The 26,739-nt window shown below is 43.9% G+C and overlaps 1 protein-coding gene across 1 annotated transcript in view; it reads left to right on the top strand.

Annotated features, from left to right (window-relative positions):
* The window catches only part of ncf4 (neutrophil cytosolic factor 4), an 86,951-nt gene that overhangs the window by 34,758 nt on the left and 25,454 nt on the right, over positions 1–26,739 (top strand). The window contains exons 5-8 of the mRNA XM_043679769.2: positions 7,571–7,698; positions 11,049–11,106; positions 15,237–15,335; positions 24,401–24,549. Of these exons, the coding sequence (XP_043535704.1) occupies positions 7,571–7,698; positions 11,049–11,106; positions 15,237–15,335; positions 24,401–24,549 (434 nt within the window). The remainder of the gene's footprint in view (positions 1–7,570; positions 7,699–11,048; positions 11,107–15,236; positions 15,336–24,400; positions 24,550–26,739) is intronic.

The following is a 26,739-nucleotide window of genomic DNA, read 5'->3' as shown; positions in this document are numbered from 1 at the left end:
TATCTTTTCTTTGGCGGGATCTTTCGCTGGCGTCAATACAGCAGACAAGAGAGAGACAGAGTTAATTGACAACACACACAGCTTCTGGCTTTCAGAGTAATTCCAACCAGGGTTAGGCCTCAGGCTGTACCTAATTGGGTGATTAAAGGTTTCTAAAGATGTGCGTGAAACAGTTCATAGCTGTCCCCAGGGTAAACAGAATATCCTGTTGGTCAATGGTCACTTCTGGAGAAGTTGGGCAGCGTTAAATGCTCAGAAACTTATTCCATCTTCAAAACTGAAAGGTAAGAGACCAGGATAATTGAGGGATACAAGTGCAAATGAATACAGAACCAAACACAATGGTGAATCATCAGTGGAAAGATATAAAATTTCATCACAGTTGAAAAATAGACCTGGATTAAAATGAGGAACATTGGAGTCAAAGTCTGGAAGGACTGTGGTTTCACATAGCAACTTCAAAACATTTCTCAGAGCTTTAAAGCCAATGCGGTGCTTTTGAAGTACAGTCAAAACACAGCAGCCAATTTTCACACAGCAAGATCCCACAGAGAGCACTCTATACATTGAATCACAGGGCTGTTAAAGCACAGGAAGAGGCTGTCATGCCTTCACCAGCCGTCCTTGTGAGCATTTTATCTCATGCAGTTTTCCCCACCTTCTCTCTGGAACCATCTGAATTTTAATGATATTGGTTCAAGGCCAGATATTGGCCGATGGGAGGTGGAGCATCGCTGTACACCTCAAACTGGTGCCGAACGGAATGCACCGGCCTGAAGGACGACAGAGCAGGCTTTGGTTTATCCCCTCATTGTAAAAGCGACACCTTTCGACCGTGCTGCGCTCCCTCAGGCTGAAGCACACGCGGGCTCGAATCCCCGCAGAGCGTCGTGAGCAACAAGCACAAGTTCCAGAAGTCGCGGCCAGCATTTTTCATTGTGTAGCTCAGGATTTGAGGTGGCTTCGTGCAAGAGAGCAAGTTGGGAAGTCTAATGCTCTGTGTGCTTTACCAGCTGCAAAGAAATTAAGCTTCGGGATGAACTGTATCAAATCCGTACAAGGCAAAGGTCCAAAGAGGAGCGGGAATGAAGATATTTACCAGGATGTTGCTGGGTAGGGAAGGTTTGAGTTATAAAGAAAGGCTGGATGGACTGGGATTTTTTTCACTGGAACGTAGGAGAGGTAACCTGACAGCAGTTTATAAAATAATGAGGGGTATAGATAGAGTTGATGGTAGTTGTCTTTTTCCCATGATGAGGGGTTTCAAGATGAGGGGGCACATTTTTAAGGTGAGAGGACAGAGACTTAAAAAAGACATAAGGTAAATTTTTTACACAGAGGGTAGTTCGCGTGTGGAGTAAACTTCCTGAGGAAGTGGTGGATGTGGGTACAATTACAACGTTTAAGGGACATTTGGATAGATACATGAACAGGAAAGGTTTGGAGGGCTATGGGCCAGGAGCAGGCAGGTGGGGCTAGTTTAGTTTGGGATTATGGTCAGCATGGACTGGTTGGACTAAAGGGTCTGTTTCCATGCTATATGACTCTGTGACTGAGTCTGTGAGGCCCACGTATCCAGGACTGCCAGACTGTATCCAGGAGTAACTGTTAGCAAGGGGGGAATGGGCATTAATTCTGATCCCTTCATTTCAGTCGCATTGCCTGTAAAATTTGATCAGCTGCTCATACTGACGATGCTGATGAAATCCAGGGACCAATTTCAGTCTGAGACTCTTGGCGCGAGTAAATGCCAGAAAATGTAGTGCTATGTTTTAGCCTGAAAGTAGGCCTGGATCAAAATTTTACCCTAATTTGTAAGTACTGATCTCAACACCGATGGGTTATGAATGCGAACACTCTCTTAGATAATTGTTTGTCATTTATATAAACAATTTGGATGAGAATATTGGAGGCAAGTGGCATAGTGGGCAGTGAAGATGGTTGTCTAAGAGTACAGTGGGATCTTGATCACCTGGGCCAGTGGGCTGAGGTATGGCAGATGGATGCAGATAAATGCGAGGTGTTGCATTTTGGTAAGACAACCCAGGGCAGGATTTAAACAGTTAATGGAAGGGCCCTGGGAGTGTTGTCAAACAGAGAGACCTAGGGGTGCAGATACACAGTTCCTTGAAAGTGGTGTTCTAGGTAGGCCAGGTGGTGAAGAGGGTATTTAACACACTTGCCTCATTAGTGAGTGAATTGAGTACAGCAATTGGGATGTCATGTTACATCTGTACAAGACACTGGCAAGGCCGCATTTGGAGTTCTGCATAAATTCTGGTTGCTCTGCTATAATAAGGATGTCAATAAACTGAAAAAGGTTCAATAAAGATTTACAAGGATGTTACTGAGACTGGAAAATTTATAAGGAGAGGCTAGATAAGCTGGACCTTTTCCACCTGGAGCATTGGAGGCTGAAGGGTGACCTTATAAAGGTTTATAAAATCATGAGGGGCATGGATTGGATAAATAGACAAGGTCTTTTCCCCAGCGTAGGGGACTATTTTCACGCAGAGGGTGGTGCGTATATGGAATAAGTTGCCAGAGGAAATGGTAGAGGTGAGCACAATTACAGCATTGAAAAGACATTTGGACAGGTACACGAATAAGAAAGGTTTAGAGAGATATGGGCTAAACACAGGCAAACGGGACTAGTTCAGGTAAGAAAACCTGGTTGGCATGGCCAAGTTGGGCCGAAGGGTCTGTTTCTGTGCCGTATGACTCTATGAATATATAAAAGGTCACGCTAACTGGGGTACCACAGGGATCGTTACCTGGACCCCAACTATTCACAATAAAGATTAATGATTTAAATGAGGGAACTAAAGGTGATATCTCCAAGTTTGCAGACTACACAAAGCTGGCAGGGAGGAGAATCCAGAGATGCTTCCACGTGGTTTGGGAAAATCGAGTGAGTGGTCAAATATATGGAGCTGTACAAACCCAGGGGAAAATAAACCACACGTAAATGCTGTTGAACTAGCTGAAGGGGAGGAGATGGGAGGTTGAGCAGATTCAATGGTTAACATTGAATTCCAGATGGTATGCAGCACAGTCACTGATCACTTCGTGCAAATAGTCTGCGTCGATGTTAACGCTTGACATACATCTTATTGCATTCCATCCACATCACCCCAATTTCGCAGCATACAATTTTGTTCCATTTTCTCATCCACTTTCCTTTCAAAAGCATGAAAGTATTTGCCTCAGTCGCTGTGGTAGGAAGGAGAAAGTGAGGACTCCAGATGCTCGAGATCAGGGTCGAAAAGTGTGGCGCTGGGAAAGCACAGCCGGTCAGGCAGCATCCGAGGAGCAGGAGAGCTAAATGAAGGGCTTATACCTGAAACGCTGACTCTCCTGCTCTGAATGCTGCCTGACCTGCTGTGCTTTTCCAGCATCACACTTTTTGACACTGTGTTAGAAAAGCCAGCAGGGCGAGGGAGACACATGATGAGTCCTGGTGTTTCCCCTCACCCTGGGTCCATTAACTCCCCTTTCCCAGTTCTCTATTCACCCTCTTCTGTCGAGAGCCTTTGTCGTGCACAGAATAGAATAGTGCAATGCAGGAGGCCATTCAGCCCTCTGAATCCATACCAGATCTTTTGAAGGGAAATCCAGTTAGTCCCACTGCTTCTCCCCAACCCATTTTTTTTCCCCTTGAGGCCTACTCATAGCTCAGCAATTCCTGAAGCTTAGTCACATGATCATTGGAATGTTATGTTATGGCTGTCCAAAACATTGATAAGGGCACATTTGGAGCACTGCGTACAATTCTGATCACTCTGCTGTAGGAAGGATGTTATTAAAGTGAAATTGGGTGCAATACAGATTTTCTAGGATGTTACCAAGACTAGAAGGTTTGAGTTATAAGGAGAGGCTGGATAGGCTGGCACTGTTTCCTCTGAAGCATAGGAGGCTAAGTGGTGACTTTATAGTCATAATCATAGAGTCATAGTCATAGAGATATACAACATGGAAACAGACCCTTCAGTCCAATTCGTCCATGGTAACCAGATATCCCAAATTAATCTAGTTCCATTTGCCAGAACCTGGTCCATATCCCTCTAAACCCTTCCTATTCATATACCGATCCAGATGCCTTTGAAATGTTGTAATTGTAACAGCCTCCACTATTTCCTCTGGCAGCTCATTCTATACAAGCACCACCCGCTGTGTGAAAAAGTTGCCCCTTAGGTCCCTTTTAAATCTTTCCCCTCTCACACAAAACCTATGCCCTCTAGTTCTGGACTCCCCCCACCCCAGGGAAAAGACAGTGCCTATCTACCCTATCCATGCCCCTCGTGATTTTATAAGGTCAACCCACAGCCTCCGAAGCTCCAGGCAAAATAGCCCCAGCCTATTCAGCCTCTCCCTATAGGTCAGTTGACTTTCTCATTGCACCACAGGGTTCCTCTCAGCACCAGAGAGCCTATCAGCTGGAAATGTGTGTGACTGGAGGGGTATGCGAATATCTGCCCCTCTCATATTTGGAGGCAATCTTGCCCCTCAAAGAGCAAGCAGAGGCTTCCCCTAAGACATGTGCCCCTGGTAAATATTGCCAACTGGCATCGCCCTCTCGTCTAGCCTGAAACGTAGCAACTGACAAATGAGGCATGTTCGGTACCCAAACGGTTAACCAGAAGAGAGATAAGGACGTGGCTGAACAGGGCTCCACCTTAGAAACTACGTCCAGTTCTGCTCAGCAAGAAATCCCAAAGAGACATTCGGAACCGAGTGGCAGTGCAGAGAAACTGCTGCAAGCAAACCCCACAATGCCAACTTCATGAGCTGTAAGGGAATACTGGAAAGAAAAGAGAGAGAGAGAGAGAGAGACCTGGCAGTCAATTGTAGCTGATCATAAAATCAAAAAGAAAGCACAGAAATTGCTGGAGAAACTCAGCAGGTCTGGCAGCTTCTATAGAGAGAGAAACAGAGCTAATGTTTCGACTCTTCTTCAGAATTCTGTTCTTCAGAGAACCGTTCAGAATTCAGAATACGGCTCATTAGACGCGAAACGTTAACTGTGTTTCTCTCTCCACAGTCCTGATGGGTTTCTCCAGCACTTTCTGTGTTTCTTCCAGATTTCCAGGACTGTTTTGCTTTTATGTGGGATTTTAAAGTAGAGACTTGCAGTTTTCTCTGTACAAATTTGTGTTTCTATTCATGTCAGACAGGCTACGTAATGCGTGATTTGTAACCACCAATTGTTCAGCCCTGCCTAACAATTAAAGTAACTCTTTGAAGGCCATAATTAGGGATTATTTCAGAGAGACATGCAAGATGCTAAATGATGTGAGATAAGGTTTAACCAGAATGGTTCAAACAGGCTAAGGGGGCAGACTGAAAATGTGTCCTGAAATGTTTTCTCCACTGAAGGTACCACCTAATGGGGTGGTGTGTTCCCTGGGCATTGGCATTGTTTCTGGTACCTTACAGAATCCCTGCAGTGTGAAAGCAGGCTATTCGGCCCATCGAGTCCACACCAACCCTCCAAAGCACATGACACCCAGACCCACTTCCCCCATCCCCGTAACTCTGCATTTTCCATGGCTAACCCACCTAGCCTGCACATCCCTGAACACTGAGGTAATTTAGCATGACCAATCCACCCTGACCTGCACATCTTTGGACTGTGGGAGGAAACTGGAGCACCCGGAGGAAACCCACGCAGACACGGGGAGAATGTGTAAATTCCACACAGGCAGTCCTCGAGACTGGAACTGAACCCAGGTCTCTGGACCTGTGAGGCAGCAGTGCTAACCACTGAGCCACCGTGCTTCCCTTAAGTCAGAGTGCCACCCATCTTTTATGTGTTAGCCATAGGGAGTGGATCTTCTTCATTCCTTAAACATTCATCAAAAAAAGGTTTGCAATTGTCTCATCTTTTTTTCATGACCTCCAGTCTCTCAGGCTCTTTACAGCCATGATGACCAGGGTCACCTTATTATAATGTAGGAACACAGAGAATTCAAATTACATCCTACAAATCTCCACAAACAGCAACATGATAATGATTGCACAGTCTATTTCTGTGATGTCAACTGAGGGACAAATATTGATCAGGTCTCCACAGACAACTGTCCCGTTCTCCTTCAAAACAGGACCAGGTTCCAAATTGACTGTATGGAGGCCAGTATCCCATCACTCAGTCACTCTTTGTTTACATGGGCGCAGTACTTGGGCTCGGACCAGCCAACTCAGACTCTGTCCCTACAGTCAGGCGAATCTCTGTATCTCCTGTTTATCTTGGCTTATGTTGCAGTAATATACGACGGTGGTGAGGCTGCACATGGAGTATTGTGTTCAGTTTTGATCACCTTGCTATAGGAAGGATTAGATTAGATTGCCCACAGTATGGAAACAGGCCCTTTGGCCCAACAAGTCCACACCGACCCTCCGAAGAGTAATCCACTCCAGACTTATTTCCCTACATTTATCCCAATTAATGCACCTAACACTATGGGCAATTTAGCATGGCCAATCCACCTAACCTGCACATCTTTTGAAATGTGGGAGGAAACCGGAAACCCACGCAGACACGGGGAGAATGTGCAAACTCCACACAGACAGTTGTCCAAGGCAGAAATTGAACCCGGGTCCCTAGCTCTGTGAGGCAGCAGCACTAACCACTGAGCCACCGTGCCAACCCTATGTTATTAAACTGGAAAGAGTGCAGAAGAAATTTACAAGGATGTTGCCAGGATGCAAAGGTGTGAGTTACAGGGAGAGGTTGGACAAGCTAGAGAGCGTAGGAGACTGAGGGGGGGGGGGGGATCTTATAGAAGTGTACAACATCATGAGAGGCATAGGTAGGGTGAATGTCTTTTTCCCCAGGGTTGGGGAATCGAGGACTAGAGGGCATCAGTTTAAGATTAGAGGGGAAAAAATAAAAGGGAACCTGAACGACAACGTTTTTACACAGAGGGTGGTACGCATATGGAATGAGCTGCCAGTAGAAGTGGTTGAGGTGGATACATTAACAACATTTAAAAGGCATTTAGACAAATACATGGATAAGAAAAATTTAGAAGGATATGGGCCAAGTGCAGGGAAATGGGATTGGTGTGGATGGACATTTTTGGTCGACATGGACCAGTTTGGGCAAAAGGGCCTGTCTCTATGCTGTAGGACTCTATGACTCTATCTCTGTCAGCCAGAGCTCCCTGATTTGCCCAGGTTAACAGCCTCAGTAAGGGTTTCATAGTGAATGAGATCCACCTGACCCCTGTTCCAATCAGTTCAGGTTTCAAGCACGGAGATGGAGTCTTGGCTTTAAATGAAGGCTGGAATCCCTCTGTACTACCTTGAGTGTTAGCATTGAGTTTTGTCTCTTAACCCGGGAGTGGAATGGATGGGAAAATTCCGAAAAGAAAAGCATCCCTTTGTACTGGGGCTGGATAGCACTCTGACCTCTGACCTCTAACCTCCAACGTCCTATTGGCCAAGGAAAGGAGGTTGTGTCTGAGAAAACCTCATCATTAAACTGAAGGCTTAACAGTGGTGCAATAAAATAAAGTCAGATGGTATCTCTTACCGGCTGATAATTTTCTCATGTTGTATGGGATTCCAGAAACTTCTTGCACTGCCAACCAGGATTCTCCTTGATGAAGATCTCCGATTATTCTTCCATCAAACGGCTGAGGATGCTGACCGGATACCAAGGTCACTACGGCGACTGAGGCCTAGCACCAGGAAAATGTGAGTAACGGTGTTCACTGAAGATTCCATTGGCTGTTCACATCCTCACGATTGCCAGGACAACGCACTGTTTTCCCAGTGCCACTGGGATATAGATCTCACATTCGGTGTGAGTTTCCCTTGAGGCACTTTATTGAATTCTTTTCCAGAATTAATGCTCAGTTCATTTAGCCCAAATCATCACGTGTTGTATGGCGCTGTTCAACAAAGTGCAGAGGTGTCGTCCTGGTTAGATTGGCCAATTTAGGAGAAAGTGAGGACTGCAGATGCTGGACACCAGAGTTGAAAAATGTGATGCTGGAAAAACACAGCAGGCCAGGCAGCATCCGAGGAGCAGAAGAATCGACGTTTCGGGCATAAGCCCTTCATCAGGAAGCTTTCGGGCTTTTGCCCAAAAAAATCGATTTTCCTGCTCCTCAGATGCTGCCTGACCTGCTGAGCTTTTCCATCACCTTCTAATCGTGACTAATCTCCAGCATCTGCAGTACCTACTTCTGCCTGGCCAATATATTGGCCTCTATCAATACCAAAAAGAAAAGTCCCTCATCATTTACCTGGTTGTCATTATTAACATATCAAGTAATTAAGCGAGTGATTGGTGAATTGATTTATTGATTGATTGGGAAGATATGTTCACACCCAGGTTTGCATGGAGATATCGTGCAAATCATAGAGTCATGTCCAGAACTAGAGGGCATAAGTTTGGGGTGAGAGGGGAAAGATATAAAAGAGACCTAAGGGGCAACTTTTTCACGCAGAGGGTGGTACGTGTATGGAATGAGCTGCCAGAAGATGTGGTGGAGGCTGATACAATTGCAACATTTAAGAGGCATTTGGATGGGTATATGAATAGGAAGGGTTTGGAGGGATATGGGCCTGGTGCTAGCAGGTGGGACTAGATTGGGTTGGGGTATCTGGTCGGCATGGACAGGTTGGACCGAAGGGTCTGAATCCTCGAAGCCTTTCGAAGGAGATGGTTGAAGATTCCATTAATTTCACCAACAACTCCATTTTAATTTCACCCACCTCCCTCTCTGCTATACCCCTTCCCTCATTGTGTTATTGATGGTGGGTTGGGCCTATTAACTGTTCTTTTAATTGGTGACACAAGCAATTTTTAAAGAAGTTACTGAGGAGATTTGTTTTCTTTCGGACATGGGTGTCATAGGCAAGGTCAAGAATTGTTGCTCATCCCTAATTGCCCTTGAACTGAGTGGTTCACTTGGTCATTTCCGAGGGCGGTTAAGAATCAGCCATGTTGCTATGGGTCTGGAATCACATGGGGGCCAGACCAGGTAAGGACGTCAGATTTCCTTCCCTAAAGGGCATTAATGAATCCAGATAGGTTTTTACAGAAATTGATGCTAGTTTCATGGCTAATAACACTGAGACTATGAGACTAGCTTTCAATTCCAGAGTTTATGACATTGAATGTTCTTTATGAACCAACTTCAAGTTTGCCTTTGTGCGATGGTGGAATTTGAATCCCAGGTCACTAATCTAGGCCCCTGGACCATTTGTCCAGTGACATTGCTGCTGTGAGATCTGGTGGGAAAGGTTTGTGGAAGGAGTGTAGTCTGAACGGTATAAACGTCCTGCTGAGCCCTTTTGGGTGCAGTGGTGGTTAAAGAAATGATAAAGCAGAGCCAAGGTACCTCCTGCGGTACAGAGGTAGTGTTCCTATCCCTGGAGCAGGAGGTCTGGGTTCAAGTGATACCTGACCTGGGTGTCTGTATTAGCATCTCTGAAGAGGTTGATTAGAAAAATAGGTTTAAAGAAAAGCAGACACAGCGGTAGAGGGGGCTCCCTTCTGCTGCAGAGAGAATGTCCCTCACCCCTGAACCAGGAAGCCCTGGGTTCAATTCCCACCTGCTGCAAGGTTGTGTAGTAACAGATTGCTCAGAAAAATAGGTTAATAATAAATTAGACGTCATTGGTAGAAGGGGGTCCTCTTGTGGTGCAGAGGTGATGTGTCCCTACCCATGGACCTAGAGAACGGGTTCAAATCCCACCTGCTCCAGATAATATCTCTGAACAGATTGATTAGGGGAAAAAATGTAAGACTGAGTGGTTAATAAACTCTAACCACAAAATTGGATCGAGGTTTTCTGTCTCACTGAGTGGCCTGGTTCCAAATTGAATTTGGAATGTCATTGCATGAATTGACGTTGGCCAAATGACAACACATCAAATTTGCTTAACTCTATGGAAATGCAGAGTACTCTGAGACTGTGAAAAGTGCTGTATAAATGTAAGTTCCTTCTTTCTGTGTGGTAATGAGACACCTGGCACTGGGGCCAATGGTAAAACCCATCAAATTCTTCTCCAACTGCTATTGGGTCTTTCACACCGAGGAGGCATCATCCTAACTTCCAAGCAGTCAACCTTCCTAGCACCCTGAATAAAAAAGAAACCCAGGACATTCCAATGCACTTTACAGTCAACAAAGTAGTTTTGAAATGTAGTCAGATTATAGAGTCATAGAGGTGTACAGCACGGAAACAGACCCCTTCGGTTCAACCTGTCCATGCCAACCAGATATCCCAACCCAATCTAGTCCCACCTGCCAGCACCCGGCCCATATCCCTCCAAACCCTTCCTATTCATATACCCATCCAGATGCCTTTCAAATGTTGGAATTGTACCAGCCTCCACCACTTCCTCTGGCAGCTCATTCTATACACGTACCACCCTCTGTGGTGAAAAAGTTGCCCCTTTTATATCTCTCCCCTCTCACCCTAAACCTATGTCCTCTAGTTCTGGACTCCTCCACCCCAGGGAAAAGACTTTGTCTATTTGTCTTATAAAGAGAAAAACACATTAACCAAGTAGTACTCAGCAAGATCCCACAATCAGTAATGTAATAATGGTTGAAAGACCAATATTGACCAGGATGCTGGGCTCTTTGCTCTTTTTAGAAATAGTGCAACATAATTTTTTTTGACTCCAGCTGGCTCAATACTTTTTTAAATGTCTGGACTGAGAGATAGCATCTCTGACGGTGCAGCACTCCCTTTGTACTGGGGAGTTCACTGGGGGTTCAACCCTAATGTTTGTGTTCAAGTCCTATAGTCAGGGTGAAGGTCAAACACAAACAAAGTCAGAGAATTCCAAGGGATATGAGAAAGCACTTTGGAAAGCACTTTGGAAAGCACTTTCGCAGTGTGAAAACCAACATAAAAAACAAATGGGTAATTCAGAAATGTGGAATAATTTGAGGTATTTGCATCTACAATGCACTCATAATTGATGTCACTCCTCATCTCAGTTCAATTCTTCCTTTGTTTAGTGAAGTGCACTTACTTTAATTATGTGATTACAACGCTAATAATTCTTAATTTGTTACTTAGCAAAACCCAAACAGAGAAGGAAGAAGTGGGTGAAAAATCAGAAGCTCCACAGGCAGAGGTAGGCTGGCTGAAAGACTTCAATTAATGCAACACATTACCTGGCCAAAGTATGTTAATTATTCCATCTTTGACATAAAAGTAACTGTTTTGTTCCTCTGTCTTTTTCAATTTTTAACTCCTTCTCCTAGAGTCCTAGAGATCTAGAGCATGGAAACAGGCCCTTCACCCCAACTTGCCTATGCCACCCAATGGTCTTCTGACCAGTACTGGAGCTCAGTTCCATCATTGGTCCTTGGCTCAAGTGGTCAGTGTTTGTATGATGATCTGTGGCTAGTTGACCGCAGTGTGCATCACAGCAGATATCAGCATAGCAAAGTCAGCAGTCGCACACACACATATCAATTGAACAAATCGATACACATGTAGACACACACATGTTTAGAGAAGGTCAATGAGAACACCAGAGCCTGCAAGTAAAGCTTCAACCCCTAGAGCATTCTGGGTAGGGATTCTATCACCTTTCCTTCATGGTCGCTGGGGAAACGTCCTGGAACTCCCTCCCCACCAACACCCTGGGTGTCTCTACACACGTGGACTGTAGATTTTTTATTCACTCCCAGGGTGTAGGCACCGCTGACTGGGCCAGCATTTACCACCTATCTCCAGTTGCCCTTGAGAAAGGAGTGGTGAGCTGCCTATTTTTGTGCAGGTAAACCCACAATGCTATTAGGAAGGGAATTCCAGTTTTATTGACCCAGTGGTAGAGAAGAAATGCTGATATATTTCCAAGTCAGGATGGAGAGAGGCTTGGGGGGATCTTGAAGGGGGTGGGGTTGCCATGTGTCTGCTGCCCTTGTCCTTCTAGATGGAAGTGGTTGTGTGTTTGGAAAATGCAGGCTAAGGAGTTTGCAAGAAGGGAGATGGTTCAAGAAGGCAGTTCACTATCAGGGAATAAGGTAATGAATGTGAAAAGGTTAATCTGAGTTTAGCTAAAGCTCTGCCAACTTTCAATACATAATACATCAACTGGTTAGAATATCAAGACACTTCTAGACAGTTGTGGTTGGAGACAAAGCATATCTTTTATCCTCACTTTACCCTTAGTACAATGTAACACAATGGCTCACTGCTGCCTCACAGCACCAGGGACCCAGGTTCGATTCCAGCCTCACGCCACTGTCTGTATGGAGTTTGCACATTCTCCCCATGTCTGTGTGGGTTTCCTCTGGGTGCTCTGGTTTTGTCCCACAGTTCAGCAATCTGTGGGTTAGGTGGTTGGCCTTGCTAAATTGCCTGTCATACCCAGAGACATGCAGACTAGGAAGATTAGCTGTCGGATAGGATGGGATGCTGTTTGGAGGATTAGTGCAGACTCAATGGGCTGAATGGCCACTTTCCGTACTGTAGGAATTGTAAGATGTAATAAATCTTATCTTGTCACCAAACATCAGAGAATCTGCCGAGAACCATTTGAGGTCCATCTGTTAGGAATTGCCTCCCTAAGGGTATTGTGGGTCAACCCACAGCAGGTGGACTGCAGTGGTTCAAGAAGGCAGCTCACCCCCAACTTCTCAAGGGGGCAACTAGGGACAGGCAATAAATGCTGGGCCCAGTCAGTGACGCCCATGTCCCACAGATGAATAAATAACCCCACAAACTACTAAAAAACTTCTCAACAAAGAGGATTGGAGGCAGACTTCCAGAGCAACTCCAAATGTTTGGTAACCCAGGCCTTCTCATCATCACTAATAGTAATGACCAAGCTCTCAAGGGCAATGAGGGATGTGCAACAATAAATACTGGGCTATTCCAGCAATACCCACATCCTGTGGAAGATTTTTTAAGAAATATCCCCCATGACTTTGGCTTCACTTTCTATCACTGCAACCTCTTTTGTTAAAATTGTAGAATCCCTATAGTGTGGAAGCAGGCCATTTGGCCCATCTAGTCTACACTGACGCTACAAAGAGCATTCCACCCAGACTTTCCTGTGGCTGATTTACCTAACCTGCACAAGCCTGGACACTATGGGCAATTCAGCATGGCAAATCCACCTAACGTGCACAGCCCTGGACACAGTGGGCATTTGAGTATCACCAGTCCACCAAACCTGCACATCTTTGGACTGTGGGAGGAAACCAGAGCACACCCGCACAGCAAACCTGCAAACTCCACACAGGCAATCACCTGAGGGTGGAATCAAACCCAGGACCCTGGCACTGCAAGGCAGCAGTGCTAACCACTGAGACACCTTTTGTTCCTACTATGTCATGATCAACAAACTGCTAAGAATGATCATGGAAGTTGATTTTTGCAACAATCTCCTCTGGAAATAAGCACAAGAATCAGTTCGTGGGGTGGAGTCGGGGTGGGGGGGGGGGTGGATGTTGGTGGAGGGGGTCACGAAATCTGCTGTTTTCTGACCTTTATCAGGGTGTAAACAAGAGAAGAGTAGATGCAGGAATACTTATTACTTAATGAGCTGCAAAATAGATAAACAAGAAAGATTAGGTAATAATGAAAAGTGGATTTTGACTGCATTGCACAAATGCATTACATCAAATTAAACATCTGACTAAGGCATTTTTAATTCTTGAATGTTGCTCCGAAGTTTTGATAATGCGTTGCTTTTCGAATGGTGCACAAGGAACTTGCTGCTGTTCTGAAACAATTTGGAAAGTCAGCAAGCCTACTGTCTGGTAACACAATGCGGCATTATACCCATCGGAAAATCCTAGTGTCTGCTTGGACAGGGTTCAGCTGTTCTCCATAGCTGCTGTGTATTTAGCCAGTAATGGATGCACACGTGTAAACTCCCTTGCCAAATTGATGTTGTATAATGAAAGAAGAGGTTAAAGGTCAATCAAACAGCCGCTTGGCAAGTGCTGAGGCACTCGGAGTCCACTCCGTGCTGTTGAGGCAAGTTTAGTGCATTTGAATTTGAGCTGCTTCTTTCTTAAAGGGGCCCTTAAGTGTCTTTGCAAGCACTGTGATGCTGACATGGTGTCCAAAAGACTGCCGTGAAAACTCAACTCCTTGCCTTTGACTAGCACTCTTCGCTTCTGTACTTAGGGACGGCCACACCTGTCAATAGGCAGAAAGCCAGGCCAGCACAGAGGTGGAAATCTCCTGCTGTTGGCTCTCCCCGGGCAGTCAGGTATATGCTCCAGAACTGCCAACTCGAACCCCAACCTTTTCTGTTGTATGCTTTAAGGTTCCCCAGGAGAGCAAGTTTCTGGGTGTGACTGACTCTGTTACTCCATCTCGCTGATTGAACAAACATAACAACTGCACACTTTACAGTGGAAAGGTACTTGACAGAGGCGGAACCGGGCAAATTGCAGAAGGGGAAATTTCAAAGGCAAATCAAAAACTCAGCATTAAAGAAGGAATGTATTTTCTGTCTTTGCATCCTGTAAAACATTTTCCCAGTTGGAGTACTGTGTCCAATCCTGGTCACCCTGCTATAAGAAGGATATTTTAAATTGGAAAGAGTTCAGAAAAGATTTACCAGGATGTTGCTGAGGATGGAGGGTTTGAGATTTAAGGAGAGGCTGGATGGGCTGGGACTTTTTCCACTGGAGTGTAGGATGTTGAGAGGTGACCTTACAGTGTTTTATAAAACCATGACGGGCAAAGATAATGTGAACAGCAAAGGTCTTTGGAGAGTTCAAAACTAGGGGCATATTTTGAAAGAGAGAGGAGAAAGATTTAAAACATACGTGAGGGGCAACTTTTTCACACAGAGGGTGGTTTGTATGTGGAATTTATTTAAAAGACATTTGGATAAGTACATGAATAAGAAATGTTTGGAGGGATATGGGCCAAATGCCAGCAGGTGGGACTAGTTTAGTTTGGGAAACTTGGTCTGCATGGAGAGTATGGACTGAGGGGCCTGTTTCTGCGCTGGATGACTCAATGATTCTGTAAGTCAAAAAAACATCGGCTAAGGAAGGGAACTTCAATTGGTGGAGTTTAATTTAAGGAAGATGTGCAGTTAGAAAACTGGAACTGGAAGAGATTGCAGAAATTCAGAGAGCTAATCCTATCCATCTATCTATGATTGCTGCACCACGGTTGTCCCCCTGTGATTATCCCAATGCTAATTCTGTGTATTCATATCACACGTTGGTTTCAAGTGTTAATGCCTGGTTTTTCTCACTCACCCCCTCCACCCACCCATCTCAGGCTCTGTACAATTTTACTGGGAACAGTGACTTGGAATTAACGTTCAAAACTGGTGACATTATCTACCTTCTGAAGAGGGTCAACAATGATTGGCTGGAGGTAAGTTGAAGTGAACTACTCAGTGTCTACTTTTGTGGGAAATGTAATATGTTCTTACATGCATTACTGTGGAATGATATTAAATTTGACAATTTCCACGTGCATATCTCTTAATTAAATAGTTTTAGGTGTCATAGACAAATAGATAGATGGATAGATAGATAGATAGACGGACAGATGGATAGGTGGATAGACGGACGGATGGACAGACAGACATATAGACACACAGACAGACAGATAGATAGACAAATAGACAGATAGATAGATAGACAGATAGACAGATAGATAGACAGATAGATAGACAGATAGATAGACAGATAGACAGATAGATCTATCGATGTACAGTTAGAAAGAGAGATAGGTCTATCGATATACAGTTAGAAAGATAGATAGATAGATAGATAGATAGATAGATAGATAGATAGATAGATAGATCGATAGATCGATAGATCGATAGATAGATAGATAGATAGATAGATAGATAGATAGATAGATAGATAGATAGATAGATAGATAGATAGATAGATAGATAGATAGATAGATAGATAGATAGATAGATAGATAGATAGATAGATAGATAGATAGATAGATGGATGGATGGATGGATGGACGGACGGACGGACGGACAGTTAGAAAGAGAGATAGATAGACTGACAGAGAGATAGGCAGGTGTATAGATACAAACAAGTAGATATGTCTGTAAGTAGGTATACAACCAGACAGACAGATACAAATACATGTGCAGATCAATAGACAGATATGAGACAGACAGATGATTGAATGTCAGATGAATAGGTATAGACAGATAAATAAAATCACATACAGATAGATAGACAGAGACAGGGATTGTAATACAGTCAGAGGGCTAGATAGATGGATAGCTAGACAGATAGGTGGACAAGTGGAAGAAAAGGGCACAGTGACCTCATGATCATTATCCTCATCAGATAAATTTACAATGTTACACTAGTCAAGCCTCTAAGAGTCAGAGCTAACGAATCCTGAGACAGTGATTGGTGCATTCAGATGATTGACACTCCAACAAATGGCAAGTCCCTGTTGGTCCTGGACATAATTTTTATTGGACTAAGAGATAGACAGACAGATAGATCGATCGATCTATCGATGAACAGACAGATGTAGAGTTAGAAAGAGAGATAGATAGACCTACAGAGAGATAGGCAGGTGTATAGATACAAACAAGTAGATATGTCTGTAAGTCTGTAAGTACACCAACAACTGCAATTCTAGTTCATTGCCATAGAAGTTCAGCACCAATGCTTTCAGACCACATTATTCATCATAACGTGTATTGATGTTGTAAGGATAGACAGTTTCCACTGATGGAATGATCAGTGGCTAGAGATTGGCAAAGGAACCGAAGGTCAGATGAGGAATATTTTTGCGCAGTAAGTTGTGATCTGGAATGCACTGCCTGGAAGATTGGGGAAAGCATTTTTAACATTAACTTTGTAAAGGCAGTTTGATAAATTCTTGCAAAGTAGGTTTTTGTGGGCCAGTGTTTCCAATTTTTCCCCACTATAACCCCTTTTTGAAACTTGAAAATTGCCGGAACAAATTTGGTGAGAAGAGGAGAATATATAGGAATAGAGGAAGAGGAGTAGGCCATTCAGCCCCTCAAGGTGGTAAAAACAATGACTGCAGATGCTGGAAACCAGATTCTGGATCAGTGGTGCTGGAAGAGCACAGCAGTTCAGGCAGCATCCGGGGTGCAGCGAAATCGACGTTTCGGGCAAAAGCCCTTCATCAAGCCTGTTTCACCATTCAGTGAGATCACGGCTGAGCTGTGGCCTAACTCCACATATCTGCCTTTGGCTCATATCCCTTAATACCTTTGCTTAACAAAAATATATCTATCTCAGATTTAAAATAAACAACTGATCTAGAATCCACTGCCATTTGTGGAAGAGAGTTCCAAGCACCTCGCACCCTTTGTGTGGAGAAGTGCTTCCTAACATCTCTCCTGAATGGCCTGGCCCTAATTCTCAGTTCACCAGTTTCCTCATTTCCCCTCCCCCCACCTTACCCCAGCTCCAACCTTCCAGCTCAGCACCGTCCTCATGACCTGTCCTACCTGCCTATCTTCCTTTCCACCTATCCACTCCACCCTCCCCTCTGACCTATCACCTCCATCCCCACCCCCATTCACCCATTGTACTCTTTGCTACCTTCCCCCACCCTCCTCTCTAACCTATCACCTCCATCCCCACCCCCATTCACCTACTGTACTCAATGCTACTTTCTCCCCACTCCCACCCCCCTCTCATTTATCTCTCCACCCTGCAGGCTTTCTGCCTCTATTCCTGATGAAGGGCTTTTGCCCGAAATGTCGATTTTTCTGTTCCTTGGATGCTGCCTGACCTGCTGTGCTTTTCCAGCACCACTCTAATTCAGACTTTGGCCCTAATTCTCAAGCAATGCCCTCATGTCCCAGAATCCCCAAACAATGGAAATAGTTTCTCTTTATCTACCCTATCTTTCTTGTTAATATTTCCATCAGATCACGCCTTAACTTCTAAATTCTAGAGAAAACAGGCCTAATGTGTATAATCTCTTCTCATAACTTAACCCGTGAAGTCCAGGTATAATTCTTGCAAACGCTGTACTCCCTTCAAGGCCAATCTAAGGTGAGGTTAGGTGTGGGTTTCCTCCAGGTACTCTGGTTTCCTCCTACAGTCCAAAAATGTGTAAGTTAGGTGAATTGGCCATGCTAACTTGTCCATAGTGTCCAGGGATGTACAGGCTAGGTGGGTTAGCCATGGCAAAGTGCAGGGTTATGGGGATAGGGTAAGGGTCGGTCAGAATCTGAGTAGGATGCTCTTTGGAGGGTTGGTGTTGACCCAATGGGCCAAACAGCCTCCTTCTACACTGGAAGGATTCTGTGATTCTTTTATGATTCTACACATGACAAAACAGCAACACTCGCTTCGACATGCATGTTGTAGTCCAAAGCTATGGATTGTGATATTAAAAGGCTTTGTCATTTTCCCATCATGTGACTGAACGGGAATCTATTTTGCTGTTATTCCTTGCCATTGGTGTGTTTTGGAAGGATTCATAAGTTGGTAATCATTCAGTCATGTAACAAAGGTAGCTCTCATGGTGATTGAGACCTGAATTTGGTGCTCCCAGCTCAGAGGCAGGGCTGCTATCCCATTGTGCCATAGGAATAATGCCCTCGTGATCAGATTTCATAGAATCCCTATAGCATGGAAACAGGCCACTCGGCCCATCGAGTCCACAGCGACTCTCTGAAGAGCATCCCATCCCATCCCTGTAACCCTGCATTCCCCATGACTAACCCACCCAACCTGAACATCCCTGGACACTATGGACAATTTAGCATGGCCAATCCATCTAACCAACATGGTTTTTGGACTGTGGGTGGAAATCAGAAGAAACCCACGGAGAATGTGCAAACATCACGCAAACAGTTAACAGAGGCTAGAATCAAACCCAGGTCCCTGGCGCTGTGAGACTGCAGTGTTAACCACTGAGCCACCGTGCCACCCTAGTTGGGTTTTGTGTAGATAGAATGCTCTTTGTGTCTGTGTGTGTTTCTCAGGCATGGTTTTTCAGGGTTGCTCACTGTTGGTACTTGATAGTTTGCCTATGTGCTGAGCAGAGAAAGCTTAGCTTCAACCAGAAATTCTCGGGTTCAACTTTAGTTCAGTAGCTCTAAGTGCACATAGACTGGGAGCTCACCAGAAAGTGGAGACATCAAATTGCATTTCAATACTGTTAATGAGCAAAATTAACATAGGGTCAGCAGCAAGAAACCGCTGCAAACTCTAAGTGATGTTTTGATGAGCACTAATTGTACCCAAAGAGCAACTAGCATTGACAAAATCCCACCTTTCATAAGCACCAGGTGTCCCAAGAGCTGTTGAATCTACTGAGCACTTTTGGAGTCAGTGTCACAATGTATTAACTGCATCAACCAATTTATGCACAGCAACCTCTGACAAGCAGCAACGTGATAATGACCAGGTAATCTGGAGTTGGTTTTTTTGTTTAAGTCATTGGTAGATAGATAAATATTGATCAGGCGATTGACTGGTAGGAACTGTCTGTTCCTCTTTGAACTGTATCTTGGGACTTTTACTTCCATCACTGGGGGCAGGGTGCTATTGATTAAAGGCTGGACAAGCTGGGACATTTTCCACTGGAGCATAAGAGATTGAGAGGTGACCTTATGGCGGTTTATAAAGTCATGAGGGGTGTAGGTAAGGTGAATGACAAGGGTCTTTTTCCAAGGTGGGAGATTTTGAAACTGGGGAATATATTTAAGGTGAGAGGAGAAACGTTTAAAAAAGACATGAGGGCCAACGTTTTTTGCATTTGGGGTCATTCGTGTGTGTGGAATGACCTTCCTGAGGAAGTTTTTAAAAATTTGTTCGGGGTGTGCATCACTGGCTAAGCCATCACTTATTGCCCAGAGGGCAGTTGAGAGTCAACTACACTGCTGTGGGTCTGCTGTCACATGTAAGCAAGACTGGCAGTTTCCTTCCCTAAAGGGCATTAGCAAACCAGATGGGGTTCATGATCATCATTAGATTCTTAACTCTAGAATTTGTTTGTTTAATTAAATTCAAATTCCACCATCTGCCATGGCAGGATTTGAAACGAGATTCCCAGAACATTATTAGGGTCTCTGGATTCACCGCCCAGTGATAATACCACTAAGTCATTGCCTTCCCTGGGGTGGATGTGGGTGCAGTTACAACATTTAAAAGGCCTTGGGATAAGTACATTAATAGGAAATGTTTGGAGGGATATGGGCCGAGTGCAGGTAGGTGGGACTAGTTGAGTTTGGGATTATGGTTGGCATGGATTGGTTGGAGTGAAGGGTCTGTTTCCATGATGTTTGACTCTATGACTCTAAAAGACAGATGCAGAGTGAAGGCCTGGTATGAGTCATTTCTGTTTTCTTGTGACATGTAATGTGCAGTTGTCAGAAAGCAATGCAGTAGGAATGAAACTCTCTTAAATACCTGGTGTCTATCCCATAAGGTGCAGAGTTGTACCATGAACATTGGTAAAAGGTTTTCACAGACTTCACAAATCAAGACCTTACCTTTCATTCATATTTGGCAAGATTGCATAACTTATGGGATGTACAAATTGATGTATCTAATTGGGTAATTTCTAAATAAACTATGTCATTGCAGGACAGAAATCTTGAACTTGCTGAGTGCTAGAGAAGTTGTCCATTTCCATTCCAGAATCCTGAGCAACTTCTGTTGTACTTGAGTGACAGCCCCATGCACAGTAAAGGAAGAATAGTAAAACCTCAATGGAAGGAGGATACTGTATCGTTGAGTTACTCTGGCTTTGATTACATGAGTCTGGTAACTGATCTATGCTGCCAGTGCTTGATTAGTTAAGCTTGGATGTGGACTCAGAGAAACATAAAAGGATTGTTGAAGTTTATGACACGAGTTCGAAGCTAGATCTAAAGCATGGAGCAGACATTTTAAAAGACTTTAAACAGAATGTGTCGCGCATGAAGAAACTGGTGTTATCTCTGTATTGATCCCTGATGTACAACAGACCCACTCTAGCCAAGACCCAGGCCCCAGTGATTAAAAACAAAAGCAAAGTGGATGCTGCAAGAGATAACAAATTGCCTGTATTTATATAGCACCTTTAATGCAACAAAATGTATCAACGCATGTTACGGAGCACAATTTGACACTCAGTCTCGTATGGAGGTATCAGAACAGGTGATGAAAAGCCTGGCCAGGGAGGTAGGTTTGAAAGAGTGTCTTAAAGGAGAGAAGTGAAATGGAGAGGTTTAGGGAGGAAGTTGTAGAGTTGACGCACTCAACAGCTTTAGGCAAGGCTGCAAATGATTAAAAGTACCCTGCAGGAAAAAGCAGTAAAACCAGTGTATGAGATTTCCTGCTTCAACTCATCCTGTCCACTGGAGAATGGAGCTCCAGTATGACAGGTACATTCATTTCCAAGTATTCCTGGTCTTCCCTCTGTGCAGTGATGGACAAGAGGCCAGAATTGGAGACGTACAGAGATATTGAAGGGGTACATGGCCGGAAGAGATAAGAGAGATTGAGAGGGGCAAGGCCATAGAGGGATTTGAACACAAAGATGAGAATTTAAAAACTGAAGGTGTTAATGGTTTGGGAATCAATGTGTAGTTCAGCAATAACAAGTGAGTTGAACTGTGTGTATCCAGAAAAAGACGGCAGAATTCTGATGAACCCAAATCTTGCTCTGTTTTCCTACTGAGAAACTATACGGGGGGATCCCACTACTTATAAACATCCAACTTATGAATGCTCAAACTTATGAATGCAACATCATGCAGCGGTGTTATTTTAAAGATCCCACATACATCGTTTACTGTACTTGCAAACAGCTATTTCGTATTGTCCTACCAAAACAGAAAATCCCTGGTAGCAGCTGTGGAAAGAAATCAGTTAACGTTTCGGCTCTGGTGACCCTGTCCGTTCTAGCAATTTCTGTTTTTGTTTCTGATTTACAGCATCCGCAGTTCTTCCAGTGTTTATTTTGTATTGTCTTACATTGTGTTCTGACCTGCGGACAAATCGACTTGCAAACAGACTCCAGAATGGAAACCGGTTGCAAGTTGGGGACTCGCCTGTATCTGTAACAGAAGAGGGTCACTTCCCTATTCTTCTTTGTTAATTCCTCACCAAGTCTTTACTTTCTTCATTTGGCTCTGGTTTGCCATTGCTCCAATGCCTTGTTCCTTCAATTACCTTCGAAATCCCCACTTGTTTCAGAAGATTACAAAGGTATATTTTGACAAGCTGGTTGTATTTTATTGTGGCCAGATGGTGCCCAGCTGTATTGAAAGAATGTGGCCAGCAGATGTGTTTCAGTGTAAGAACTGACATTGACAGGAGAAGGCTTTGTATTTGGCGAAGAAAAAATAATATATGGATTGTGTGTTCAAATATGGTAACTCCCAGTTATAATAACAGGTTTATTGCAAAGCTAAAGCCGACCCAACTATGTTACAGAAATAACAAACAGTCTACCAAACCACAGAGTGATCTCCTTCCACTTTGTTTATAATAAGAGAGGGCTCAGCAAGCTGTTGAATGGCATCCACTAAGTATTTAAAGAACATGAAACAGAATATTAAGCAAATTTGAGCCGTACCTTATTTATGGACAGTAACCCAAACTATTTTCCATAGCGCATTTCCATTTTAGCACTTGGAAATGAACACAACCCCCAGGTACCAATAAAAGCAAAACATTAATCATAGAATTATATCACATTCAGTATATTCTGAAAACGTATCTGTTTAAGTTAATGTCAAGTACTTGTTTGTGAAAGTGCCCATCGGTCCATCGTTCCATCTGCACCATCTCCAACTCAGTGACCAGGTAGAGGTGGTTGGGTCTTGAGGTGATTGTTGTTGGATCTTGTTCCACAGCATCAAGGGTCAGGCTCATAAAGGCTGCAGAGGAGTGGTGGAGGGAAAATTGGTTTGGTTAGTTGATTCTGAATGGTTGGACAAGGGAGCTATTGCTGCCATGTTTTTGTTTAATCCACAAAAGACACAATGCCTGGAGATGTTCTTTTTGTCTACAGAGGAGAGGCCACTGTCTATGAATATATGGAGTTTCTAGCAAGCTTAAAGGAGCCACATTTTGAGTTGGATTCCTCACGGCAATCAGAGTTGACTTGCTGACCATTCACATTTTCTCAAGCAATATAAATTGTTGTTCCCTTCAAGATTTGACTTCTTTGCAATGCTATTCTGATGAAAAATGTTGGTTTTTTGTTTTAACCAAAGCTCAAATTCTACACAATCCAAGGACAATGTATGTTTTCTTTCTCCCAAGAACATTACATCATAAGAAATAAGGCCAGAGGCAGACCACTCAGCCTTTTCAATATGCTGTACCATTTAATATGATCGTGGTCAATCCACCTTAACTTGGTCTTCCTAAATTATCCCCATGTTTCACAATTCCCTAATCCTTAGAAGGAAAAGGGTGGCATTGTGGTAATGTCACTGGGTTAGCAATCCAGAAACCAAGGCTAACACAGCTGGGCCATGGGTTCAAATCCAACTCGAATCCAAATTCAGTTCAGATCTTTGGAATATAAAGCTAATTTCAGTAATGGTAGCCATAACAGCTGATGTAAAAACCCATCTGGTTCACTAATGCCCTTTATGGAGGGAAATCTGTCATCCTTAACCAGTCTGGCCTCCATGTGACTCTAGGTCCACACCAATGTACTTGACCCATAAACTGACCTCAGGAATGGGCTAGCCATGATGTTCAAGGATGATTAGGAATGGGAAGTAAAGGCTGGCCGTGCTAGCCACACCAACATCGCATGAAAGAATAAAAGAAAAAAAATTCTCTCAGATCCCAAACATCCGTGGATCTAGAGCTTACTTAAAGATTGAGCATTGACAGCTCTGTGACACAGAACATTCCAAAGTTTCACAACCCTGCGTATTTAAAAATACTTCTTTATGTTGGGAAGATGTTTTCATTGGTAGGAGAGACTAGGACCCGAGGACATAGACCTAGTAAAGGGAAGACCTTTGGAATGGAGATAAGGAGAAATGTCTTCAGCCAGAGAGTGGTGACTCTATGGAATTCATTGCCACTGAAGGCTGTGGAGGCCAGGTCATTGAGTATATTTAAGACTGAGATAGATAAGTTCTTGATTGTCAAGGGGATCAAGGGTTATGGGCAGAAAGCGGGAGAATGGGGTTGAGAAATTTATCAGCCATGACTGAATGGCAGAGCAGACTCAATGGGCTGAATGGCCTAATTTCTGCTCCTGTGTCTTATGGTCTTATCTCAATCCAAAATGGCCGACCCCATATTTTGAGCTTGGGACTGGAACCATAGACGCCTCAGCAATTCTGTTTTCACCCGCTTTTCTCCATTCCTCTTTTCTTTAGCTTGTTCATTTATTTCTTCTTTTTCCCGCTTCCGTGCTGAAGTCCTTGTGTAATGGCTGTTCTCTTCGTTTGCCTGTCTGATTCTTTTAATGTTTTTCTCCCATCTGCATTCTGAAATTAGGGCATGCTGAATAACTACACTGGGATCTTCCCCCAGTGTTTTGTGAGGATTATTAAAGATTTATCGGAAGGAACTGTCTCGAAAAGACGACTCACAGATGCTCACAGGTTCCGATGCATCTACCACGATATCCAGTGCTCGAAGATCAGGTATGTGGTTACGTGATGTTGGCGCAAGAAAATAAAACAACAAGTAGTAGATATTTCATTCTGTAAATTGTCTCAAAGAACATTGACAAGTTGCTTGGGTAATATAGAGTCGGAGGCCTGGAGTTTCAATACCAATATGATAGTTTGAGTGGAAATTCCATGGTCTTCTGGCTCGTCCATCTGCAACAACCAAAAAATAGAACACCCGAACTTCTAAATTGCTCACCTTGCACTCTGAGGCGCAGGGAGAAAGTGAGGACTGCAGATGCTCGAGATCAGGGTTTGAGAGTGTGGTGCTGGAAAAACACAGCAGGTCAGGCAACATCCGAGGAGCAGGGGAGTCGATGTTTTGGGCATAAGCCTGGCTCCTCGGAAGCTGCCTGACCTGCTGTCCTTTTCCAGCACCAAACCCTCAACACGCTGAGGCACAGATATGGCATGAGGATGGGTCCACTGACCACTGCCGCCCCCCCCCCCCCCCCCCCCCCCCCCCCCCCCCCCACTAGAAGTAAATTGAAGGTGGACACAATCAAGAGCCAGAGAACACTCATGGAAAAGCCTGTCTTCATTCTTTAGGGTTCTATCCCAGTTTCATTAAAGAATGTTAGTCTCATCCCTCATACGCACACCACTCCTTACAGACCCTTATCACCACCACACCACATCAATGCCAACCCATTCTCCCCACACACCCCAGTGAACCCTCACACTCTCCTTGCCAATCTATACCTGTCTGCTCAGAATATATATTGTACAGACACAATGAACCCTCCAATAACTATGAACAGTTTTGGGAAAAGACAGTTATTTCTATAATCCAATAGAACTAATCAGCAAACAGTTGGGGAAGCGATGACTGAGAGGTATTATTGCTGGTCTGTTAATCCAAAGACCTAGATAGTGTCCTGGGGACAGAGTTTGAATTCTGTCAATGACAGATGGTGAAATTTGAGTTCAAAAAGAAAATTTGGAATTAAGAATCCAGTGATGACCATGAAGCCATTGTTAATTGTTGGAAAAGCCCATCTGGTTCACTAATGTGCTTTGGGGAGGAAAACTTCCATTCTTACCTGGTCTAGACTACAAGTGACTCCAGACCCACAGCAATGTGGTTGACACTTAACTGCTCTCTGGGATGGGCAATAAATGCTGGCGTAGCCAGCGACACCCTCATCCTGTAAATGAATAAATAAAAACTGACCACAAAGTTGCAATAAAAACAGTGTTAACCACTTCATACCCCTTAATGAGTGTAAATAAATAATGAGATATTGACAAAAGTGATCACAGAGAAAATAAGTTATTGTAAAGATGGTCAATCCAAACAAAATCAACAGTTCTTTCCAGCTGTCCAAACAAATTCTCGTTTAAAAAATACTTTTTTTATGATGCTGAACTGTCACTAAGTAGTTCTGACTCTGCAAAAATCTAGGCCATGGAGTCATGAGGCCCCTTAATTCCATAGATGCTTTTATTAAGTAACCCAATCAGCCCCATTTTCCCACTTTATCCCCATGCTTCTTAACTCCTTTCCAATTTTGCAATTTGCAATTTTCTTTTGAAATCATTCACCATTTTGGTCGGCCTGTAGACATCAGATTCCAAATCGTTACCACTCGCTGTATAGAACGTCTCCAACTCCCTCATATTTCTTCCCCAAACCCTTACATCTATTCTCCCAGCACTTCTTCATCTGGTCTAAACCTATCAAGAATTTGTCCACCATGATCAAAACTCCTCTCAATCGTCTTTGCTGCAGGAAGGGTGATCCCAGGTCTTGGAATCTGATCTTGTTTGTAAAAATCCCTCCTCCCGAAATCATTCTGGTGATCAGAGCCATTTCTTCACATTTGAAATGCCTTGAATATGCTGTCACTTTATTATCGAAGGCAAAGGCAGGTGGTTTCCAACAACCTTTTAACTGCAGTTTAAAAGCTGCAATTCTTGTTGACCTTTGCAGCAGGGTGGCTCAGTGGTTAGCACTGTCGCTTCATAGCGCCAGGGACCTGGGTTTGATTCTAGCCTCGGGTGACTGCCTGTGTGGGTTTCCTCTGGGTGCTCCTGTTTCCTGTCACAATCCAAAGATGTGTAGGTTAGATGCACTGGCCCTGCTAAATTGCCCATAGTGTTCAGAGATGTGTAGGTTAGGTGAACTGTCCATGCTAAATTGCCCATAGTGTTCAGAGATGT

The sequence above is a fragment of the Chiloscyllium plagiosum genome, unplaced genomic scaffold (assembly GCF_037043375.1).
Source record: "Chiloscyllium plagiosum isolate Xiang-an unplaced genomic scaffold, Cpla_swu_hap1 HiC_scaffold_33, whole genome shotgun sequence".
Lineage (NCBI taxonomy): Eukaryota > Metazoa > Chordata > Chondrichthyes > Orectolobiformes > Hemiscylliidae > Chiloscyllium > Chiloscyllium plagiosum.
This window is presented reverse-complemented; position numbering and strand designations above follow the sequence as displayed.